Source organism: Athene noctua, chromosome 1 (assembly GCF_965140245.1).
Source record: "Athene noctua chromosome 1, bAthNoc1.hap1.1, whole genome shotgun sequence".
NCBI lineage: Eukaryota > Metazoa > Chordata > Aves > Strigiformes > Strigidae > Athene > Athene noctua.
Window position 1 is genome coordinate 17,703,598 of NC_134037.1, and position 10,264 is coordinate 17,713,861.

The 10,264-nt window shown below is 36.7% G+C and overlaps 1 protein-coding gene across 3 annotated transcripts in view; it reads left to right on the forward strand.

Moving 5' to 3' along the window:
• Nucleotides 1-8,789, forward strand: part of NOL10 (nucleolar protein 10) — a 51,878-nt gene extending 43,089 nt beyond the window's left edge. For all 3 annotated transcript variants that reach the window (XM_074895642.1, XM_074895644.1, XM_074895643.1), the window contains 2 exons: nucleotides 5,007-5,109; nucleotides 8,479-8,789. In XM_074895642.1, the coding sequence (XP_074751743.1) occupies nucleotides 5,007-5,109; nucleotides 8,479-8,598 (223 nt within the window). In that variant the 3' untranslated portion in view covers nucleotides 8,599-8,789. The remainder of the gene's footprint in view (nucleotides 1-5,006; nucleotides 5,110-8,478) is intronic.
• Nucleotides 8,790-10,264: the final 1,475 nt, after the last annotated feature.

Here is a 10,264-nt window from a genome sequence, read left to right on the forward strand (position 1 = left end):
ATTTCTGGTTTTGCAATACAAAAAATAAGACTTTTTTAAAAACCCTTTATTTCCTTATATCAATGATTAACTGAAGTAATTGGGTACTGTATAAAGAGCATGTCAGACTAAAGGATTTGGCTTTGAGAGGGTTAATGCCTGCATATCTCATTGATTATTTTTTTTCAGAAGTGAGCCCTTCAGAAGATGAGATTTAATAGCCTTTTATTATTTGGAGTGCAGACATGGGTATTAAAATCTTGAAAGACAGTAGCACACTGCAGTGCAGAATTTTGACTAATGTTGGGTTGTATTTAAAGGTGGCTGCAAAGAAAATGGAGACTTCCTTTTTACGAGGAGTTACATGGAAAAGATGAGGGGCAATGGATATAAGTTACTCCTGGGGAGATTCCAATTGAATGCAAAAAGAAATTTTTTCACAATGAGGACAATAAACCATTGGAATAATCTCCCCAGGGAAGTGGTGGATTTCCCAATATTGGACACTTTCAAGATTCAGCCAGGCAGGATGCTGGGCCATCTTGTCTAGACCATGCTTTTGCCCAGAAAGGTTGTAGCAGATGATCCTTGAGGTCTCTTCCAACCTGGTATTCTATGATTCTGTGATTTATATTGAATATACCCATTTATACCGGACTCTTAACTTTCTTTGATTTCTCCATCAACTTTCTTTTTCTTTCTTTCTTTCTTTCTTTCTTTCTTTCTTTCTTTCTTTCTTTCTTTCTTTCTTTCTTTCTTTCTTTCTTTCTTTCTTTCTTTCTTTCTTTCTTTCTCTCTTTCTCTCTTTCTCTCTTTCTCTCTCTCTTTCTCTCTTTCTCTCTTTCTCTCTTTCTCTCTTTCTCTCTTTCTCTCTTTCTCTCTTTCTCTCTCTCTTTCTCTTTCTCTTTCTCTCTTTCTCTCTCTTTCTCTCTCTTTCTCTCTCTTTCTCTTTCTCTCTCTTTCTCTCTCTCTTTCTCTCTCTCTCTCTTTCTCTCTCTCTCTCTTTCTCTTTCTCTCTCTTTCTCTTTCTCTTTCTCTCTCTTTCTCTTTCTCTCTCTTTCTCTTTCTCTCTCTCTTTCTCTCTCTTTCTCTCTCTTTCTCTCTCTCTCTGTCTTTCTGTGTGTCTTGTCTTTCTGACTGTCTGTCTTCCAGAAGATGAATCAACTTTTTACTGTTGTCCATTTTTCTTTGTCAGGAGAAAATTCCCCTCTGGAGACACTGATGGAGTATTGTAGGTTAAGGATATTTGTACACTGTACTTGAACTTATAGTCATGTTAGCAAGTGACTTGAAAGGAGCCTGAGACTGGTCAAATGCCACTGTATTCTCATTGCCACTGAAATACTTCCCTAAAAGGCAGTGTGGCTGCAGCCTACTTCTTTTACACAAATTCAGCTGCTGACCTCTAAAGGAAATTCTCAAGGACACTCAATTTGAAGTATTAAGGTTTCATTTTGTCCAAAATATGGAAGGCTTAAATGTGAACAAGGATACTGAAAGTTAAGTAAATAAGTCAAGACAGGTGTAAGGAAGAGAAACATTTAGAATAAATTAGTACAGTGTAACACAGGACAAAATAAATTCTTTTAACTGCTATACAGAGGGAGAAAAATCATTGCTTCAGCTCAGGAAAAACGAAAGCAAATACCATAGATCTGTCTAGTGGATGGAAGAATATCAGCAATGACATAAACCATGAAAAGACTTTCAAAGACTGCTTTTAGAGAAGAGAGAATCAGTTTTAAGATTTGCTGCTAATTCTCTGCAGAGAATATTTTGCAAGGTGTGGTGCATAATGAGGGTGGATTAAGTTAGATACCCTCTGTGTGGTAAATGCACAGATGAGATGTAATGTAAAATGTTAAAAAAAAGGAGAGAAAGTTGAGGATAGACTAGGATGACAAAAAAAAATTAATGACAGCATTACATCCTTCATGTTTTTCTGAGTTGGTGTCCTTGAATTGTCTGTGATTTTTTTTTTTTTAATTTTTTAATTTTTGTCTAAGCAATTAGCTCTATACTGACTGATCCCATTTGTGCTTATCCAAGCATTGTTCTGCGTGTGGGGTTTGATATTCCTCAAATTCTTAGAGGAAATTTAAAAATTAACAGCTGGTATCCGTTTCTTATATAGCTGATACAATTCTGTAGTCATAAAGACTTAGTCCATGTTGTGAGTTAAATTGTTTGGTTAGTAAGCATTTTTACATATTAGAATTTTATTAAGAAAATACCTAAATATGTTTTCTGCTGGCCTTATTCAGTGATAAGTAGTCAGCATAAAAATAATTAATTCAAGTAATGTACTGAAAATTGGAAAGACTGTAGTGGCATGTACAATCTGGTGAGGCTGGCATGTTTGTCTTTGAGATTTATCCAAGTAATGGAATGATGGTCTGTGACCAATATAATTAAGTACCTTAATACCTTCACTATGCATTTAATGGTTAGATGTTCTTTTTTTCTCTAATCGTATAATGTTCTACCTGAGGAAACAGTTTATGACTTATATAAAACTGGGTGTTTCTTTTGACATGTTCCTGACTCAGCATGGCTCCAAGCCCAACTTCTAAAGCAGTGGTGTGTACTATAAATTTCTTCATAGACCAACAGTCTACACCTTTCTTTGCGCAGGAAAGCTGCAAAATTTACTCATGGTTGTAAAAAACACCTTGTCTCAAATCAGTCTACATTTCATTTTCCCCTTCTGCACTCTTTTGCTTACACCTGAAGACCTGCTGAACATATCAGCAAAGATGTAAAACTCTGCTTTGTTTACTTACTGCTTAAGTTCCTTACATAGTAACTTTAAAGGAATCCATAAAACGGAAGGGGTTTTATGAGTGTGCTAAGATCTCTTTTGGTTTTCTTGATGTCCCTTTAAAAGGTTTCTTATTGAAGTTAGAGCATGTCAAAATTAAAAGCTACGGTAGTCATACTTTATAAAGTATGAAGGTAAATGTATCTTCAGAGGTGGCCAAGAAAGTCAACAAAAGCCAACAAAAGCGTAGCTGACATTCCTAGGTATTGCTAAACTAAAGCAGGAGAAGTCCTGAAAACTGTTCTCTTTATAACAAGGAAAAAATAATTGCCTGGGCAATTTTTTTTGTTTGTTGGTTTGGTTTTTCTACTATAGGGCAAGGGAAGTTACTTCTAGTAACACTAGTGTTAGTGTATACCTTGAATCAATTTGTTGAGGATGATTTTAAAAACAACCCAGCTGTTGAAAGTGTTTGTTTATCAGTGTGTGCTGAGGTCTGTACATTGTCAGATAAATATAGCCCTACCTGCAATTATTCAGTAAAATTGCAACCCCACAGCATTTTGCTAATATCTCCTCATTTTCATTTTTCTCCTGACTGAAGCAGTATCTAGGCAGTCATGCTAAATAATTGCTGGGTAGTAGCCATATTTCTCCAGTTCACTTTCAAAGGGGAGAAAAATGGGACTTCACTTGAATGTAGAAATCCCACCACAATGTCGGTGACTGATCTTCTGCCATAGTTAGCTCTAAGGCTTAGCTTGTCTTCCCGATTCACACAGATGGAACAAGTTTTTACATGTACTCAATGAAAAATATACTACAGAAAAAAAATACAATCAAAGTACCTAGTCATGAGAAATAAAGTAATTCTTGACAGTAATTTTTCATTGTTAATCTGAAGTCTTTGTTACATAAAATGGCTCATTAACCAAAATTCATCGGACTTCAGAGACTTCATGCATAGGCCACAATCCATGAGCCCCATAGAAATGCCATTGATTTTGGTGGCTGCTAATCATCTGTATTTTTATGATTTTCCAATTTAAAACTTGTACAGAAAAAAGTCTCTTAGCCCTCTTCAGGGAGCCCTAATACGGCACTCATTATTAGCAGCATCTCAAATTGCAGAAATTTGAGTTTACAGTTAGGCAAATGTTTTCTAAGCTCATTGCAGAGTGAGTTAGATCATACAAGCCATGTCATGTTCTCAGATGGTACTACTTCCATGTAGGGCCCGTGTAGGGCCAAGGACTAGCTGTGTTAGGACTCACAGGTGCCTTTAGAGAGGCTGCTTGAAGTCAGCACCATGCCTGCCTGCCCACCTCACCCCTGCGCTGGAGGCTATGGGGGGACAAGGTGCATTTCCATTCCTCAGCTGTTCCGGTTTAGAGTCAAGCTTACTGAGGTCAGCAAGGGTCATATTAAATGTCAGCTCAACCTGGAGCAACTGGGGCATGTCCCTATGTCTTGATTTTGTAGGGGCATTAACTTCCCCAGTGAGGCAGAGCTAAAAGCAGTATCAGTTTCAACTGCAACAGCTACTTCCTCTATAGAAATGCTGGAGTTCAGTGCCCAAGGGAGAGGCTCTACACCAGCTTGCTTACAGAAACTAACTGATGAGCACCATGCGGTTGAAGGCATGTGCTCATGTGGAGCTCATGGTCAGAGTGTCTTATTTATCACATTCGCTTGATTAGAAAACTATTTGCATTAAACTGTTACAGGCGCAGTGTCTGAACAGTCATTTGTATTTGGACTAAGTAGCTTGTCTCTATCAGCGAAGTGATTCATTTGTTGATGAATTCATTCTGATGTATAGCCAAGATTATTTCCTTCTTTCAAAAGTGTTTCTAATTCAGAAACTATAAGATTTCAAGGAAACTGTATATATCTAGCCTTACTGGTTTTTTATTTGTGTATGTATCTATTGCTGCAGCTGAATATTCCTGACTTTTTCTGACATTTTGTAGAAAACTATAGCAATAGAAGGGTGTGGTTTCTTTCTCAGCTAGAGTCCTGTTGCTTTTTTAGCAGAGAAAACAATGAACTTTACATAAATTTTAAAAGTGTTTCTACTGAGAGCAGTATCTGGAGGGAATGATTTGAACTTGTCTCTCTTTTCTGTTTACTGAATTTTTATTTTTTTATAGTTATGGCATTTCAAGGTTTCAGAGAAATGGAGATTAGTTTTGACTGCATTATCAGCCTTTATTATAGTAAAAAGATGGCAAGAATAGGGACTAATGTTAATTATTCTCTGCAGGAAAACTCTTGGAGATCGTTTAAAGCTTGAAGAAAAACTTGGCACACTCAATGTGTCTGATACCACAGTAGGCAGCAAACAGGCAACATTCAAATTAAAGAAGGTGAGCTATATATATAATTTTTTAAGATAATACACAAGTAACTTTAGTTTTTGCATGAAAGAACAGGAACTTTAAAACCATCAAACAAATGTCCCTCTTCATTTCTTTATAAGCTGCCAACTCTTCTGCTTCTTGCCAAGAGAATGAAAGCCTCCGGTAGTACACTGTGTGTTTATACCCTTATAACTCAGGCAGCACTCATAAAATCTTATGTTCCGGTGGAAAATACTGGCTTCCATCTTTTAATAGTTTATTTGCAGACATACCATCAGAAGCTTGTGACCTTACCTGACTTCTGTGCCAGGACTGATCAGATCTCAGTGTGCAGGTCCAAATGCAATCAGGATGCTGTAGGTGACAGACTTTCTCTTGGTTGATAGTGTTGCTATGTCTCAGCATGACAGAAGCAGAGCTCATAACCACCTTTGTCATTGGACTTGTGTAATACAGATCACAAGAATGAGCTCTGGTCCTGTTCATCTTGCTAAATTCCATTTGAAGTGTGTAGTTGACTGCTGCCTATCTACCTTTCTCAAAGTGTTTTGATTTCCCATCCTAAGGAATTTTGTAGATCGCAGACAGGTGATTACTTTATAGTGTGGGCAGAGTTAAATGCACACGTGCATCTGCTACTGCTGTAGAAACTTAGGGATTTTTTGCTAGAAAATTGCTTTACAACTGAGAAAAGGACACATTATAAAAGCGGAAGACCCCTATTAATTGATGCTTGAGCTGACAAAATGTACTTCTGGTAAAACTGGTTTTCCTCAGGTAAGCCTCTTTGCTATCATACATTTCTCCTTACCAGTGGTCAAATACTATTCTCACCAGTAAAGCTGCTGTCGCAAGAATGGCTAAGTAGTTATTTGATTGTCACATTGGGTATGCCTGAAAAAGATTTTTTAAATAACCAGATTTATTAGACTGTTTCTACCTTACTTGTTTTACCAGATTATTGTCTGTTTGCAGATGTAATTTTTCATCTGTTTTTGATTCCTGTATTGCTGTAATTTAAAATGTGTTGACTGTGGAATAAGTCACAGATTCCTCTGCAGTGCTGTGTAGGATAACCCTTCTGGGGATTTTACAACTGTTGTAACTGATACGTTAGTGTCTTGCAGCTAATTAAATGGGATTTGCAGGGCTTCAAAAGCACAGTCTTTTTTATAGTAGCTTTAAATTAGAAAGTGCAGAGCCACAAGGTTTCTTGCAGTGGGTAGTGAACAATTAACTGTCACCTTTTGCTAACAGTTTTCTGAAGATTTGGGAGTAAGGTGGAAGAAGATGGATACAGTAGTGCATCAGAATGCCATTTTTACTTGATTCCATCAGATAAGCTATAGCTTTGAGGTTTTTTAGTTACGTTGCTGCTAACATATATGGATTTTTTTTTCTCTGACTTAAACTGATGTTGCTTTATTGAAATACGTATGTTACGCTCATTTGCATTAGAAAGACTTTTTTTAAACTCTAATTAAAAGAAAAATCATGAATCTAGAGTGGAGATCTTTTCTCCTATCAACAGAATAGCAAAATAAGTCAAGTCTTCTCTCAAATAAACAAACCCTGTGTATATATATTCTGAAGTTCCTGGAAATGTAGCAGGGAGACCTATGAAGAAGTCATACTGTGCAGTATACTGTGTCTTGACACTCCTTTTCAGAGGATGCAGAGATGAAGTTGGCAAGCCAAAAGGGGTTTTAGTGTTAACACTGATTGTCAGCTTCTGCTTTGCAATGCCCTTTCCTTAAAGTGCAGGTATGTTTAAGAGTAGATAGAAAGATTAGTGGGAGAGAGAATTGTGCTCCCATAGGATTGGCATCACTCGATCTTGTAAGTCAGTGAAATTGAGACTGAATTTGGCTGCTGCAGTTGTGGAATGTTAGCAGCCTCCCAAATGCCCAGCAACCACTGACAGATCCGGCAATGAAATTGTTTGTCATTGATATTTCAAAGTTTAGTTTTCAGGGGATTTTAGTATGGTTCCTACAGTGTGGCATTCTTGTTTTTCAATTTCAGCATGCTTTATGATAGCAAATAGATAAAACAGCAGGGTTTCTAAAATACCTAAGTACTTTACACTACTAGGGAGGTATAGAAGACTTTAAAAAAAAAAAAACCAACCAACCAAAAACCAAACCACAAAGCTTCAAATGTAAATCAAGATCATTCAATTTCAATACACTAGTGGTAAGCAGTCAATATTGTATTAACTTATGATTTCTCAAGACCATTTCAGATGAAGTCTGGAGACAGAGTGTGACTACTGTTTTCACATAGTGGGTTTCTTGTTTTTCTACTTGTAGTGGAAACATAAGTCAATAAATTTCAACATCTAAATACCACTAGCTTTTATTACCATGATACTTACGGTATCATGACTTATTGCTACATTTGGTAAATTGGTTCATGTCTCACCTTGTTCAAAACATTGTCTATGCATACAAGTCTCTAGCTCAAGTTTAAATGGTACTTTAATGGAAGATGCAGGAAGAGGTGAGCTGACATCTGAATGCTGCTGATTACAGAATTAGATGCAGTGGGGTTACAGTTGTGTATCCAGTAATTCTGTCACACTGTTAATACACGTACCCTGTGCTGCCATTGAAAGTGCTCTAATTGCTGTAGTGTTTTTATAGCATGGACAGTTGCCTGAGTTTGGCTAGTACAAGTCTGCTGGTTCCAGTTTATGCTTAGTTTGAAGACAAGCTTTAGTCTTCCAAAGAAAATAGTAATTTATGGCTGTAAAGGCCATTTCATCTATGTGGTATGTAAATGAAACCCTTTCAGTGTGTTTTTGAAGAGGAAAAACATTCATAGAGCATGTGCCACAGGAGCAGAGATTTTAAATTCATTTCATGTTGAAAGTTTTTCTAGAATTGGATGCAACATATCAAACACTTTCAAGAACTTCTAAGAACAGTTTTTAGAAAGCCTGTAGGTTTCAGCAAATTTAGCTAATTGTTCTGTCCTGTTAAAATCCATTTATGCAAATATTAAATGTGGTAATATTACTTAATCAAAGTAGATACAAAATAGCCTCAAATTGCTCTACCTTGTTAAGAGCGTTAAAACAAATTCTGGAGTGTAATTTTACAGTCTGTTGTAAGACATTGGTTTTCATCTGAAATACATTATTTTATTTACTGTTTTTTGATATCTTTGTCTTAAATGTTTGCTCTGAATTACTTGAAATGATAATGCCTAGGGAAACCCAGAATCAACAGGTATTATATAAGACAAGATAGCATGACACCATTTACAGTAACATTTCCAGATTTCCCTAATGGAATTCTGATTCTATATGTAGATATTTGGTGATATGTAAGTTTACAACAACCTGAATCTATTTTTGTTTTAATATTGCAGTCAGAGCAGCAAAAGAAACAGCAAGAAGCTGAGAAACAACATCGTCAAGAGAGGAAAACCCTTAGGCGTTCTGCTAGTCATCTCAAGAGCAAACGTGGAAGAGGACGACTGTTTCATTGATATATTTGATGTTATTTTTTTAAGAGACTTCTTTTATCTGATTTTTCATTTGAAAAAGGGACTTTTTCAAATCAGGACACAGTACCAATGTATTTATCTCTTGATTCATTGATGAACACAAAAAGCAGAACTTGCTAGACTCTGTGTTAATTATTCATAAGTTTATGAAAGTAAAAGTATTGACCAAAGGACATTGAGTATGGTGTGTTATAAATTCCAGCGTGAACTGTATTTGTGCAGAAATCACCAGCAACCTGTTATTGTGTAACCCTGCATGTTTTCTATGTGAGAACTTACATATACAAGGCTGGCTGTCTTCTTTAACTTGAGATGTGGGTTTTTGCTTTCTGAAGTCTTTATTTGTGACTGCATATAAAATCAAGGGTAAGTTATTTTGTCTAAAAACTTATCTTTACAAGGTGTCGTGGTTTGAACGTGGTCAGTAGCCAATCACCATGCAGCCAGTCACTTATTTTTTCCCCCACCCTTCCTGGTGAAACAGGGGAGGGACAAAAAAGGGAGAATTTGTTGGTTGAATTAAAAAGAAAAAAAAACAGAAAACACTACAACAGTTTAGTGATAGTAACAAAACAAGAGTAACAATAGTAAGTCCAAACGGGTAGTACACAATGCAGTTGCTCACCACCTGGCGACCAGCACGCAGCCCACCCCCAGCAGCGATCCCGACCACACCAAAAATCCTGCTGCACTGACCAGAAAATGGAACTAAGAAAGCACACGCCTCTTTTATATACTGAGCATAAAATCACATGATACAGAATACTCCAATGACCAATCCGGGCCGGCCCTCCAGCTGTGCTGCCTCTCAGCCCAAGGAAGCTGAACTCTATCCTGGCCAAAACCAGGACACGAGTGTACAACAGATTTTTCTGTTATGCTTCTTGAAGGATGACACACAATTATGTTTATCAAAAACTGCCTTTGTTTTATATTCTTGGGTTGCCTTAGTATCCAGGAGGAGGTACAAATGGTCATCATGAGGGCAATTGAGAAAGACTGCTTTAGATTCCTCTAAGTCACTCTAATGAAACATCTCTTGCCACATCGATGTACAAAGGGGAATCTTGGAAGGATAGCCTAAAGTTAAATTTTGTGATTATTGCCCTTACTCAGAATTCCTAGCACCATATTTAGTATGTTTTGGTAAGCCAGCCATAATCCAACATAGATCAAGTGGTGTATGTTCACATATAAAGCACAGTGAGGCCATGCCAGTCGCCTCCTATTCTTCAAAAAGTCATTTGAGATAAATAACTTTAGAAACTAGAACTGACATTAAGGAAATGATTGATTCTTTTCTATGTCTTCTTTTTGATTCCCAGAAGAATGTTTGTTGCTAACCAGGATACAAATCTTACAAATCTTCTTGATTTTTCTCTTGCAAACCTATCATTTACATAAGTAGTTCACTACTTAAGCAAAGAAATTAATTTTTACCTTTGATCCTAAAGGAGCTTTGTTTATTGCTTTTTAAAAAGCTTTATAAATTGTCTTTTTGCTAAATCCAAGAAACTGAACTTTGGATCCAACAACAATCAATGAATCTCCCCATCACTGTCAGTCTTTAAGAGACTTGGAGGTTAAGTGTTTGCTTTATAAACCAGAGAAGTTATTAATCTGGTCAGGTCTCCTGGACAGTATTTTC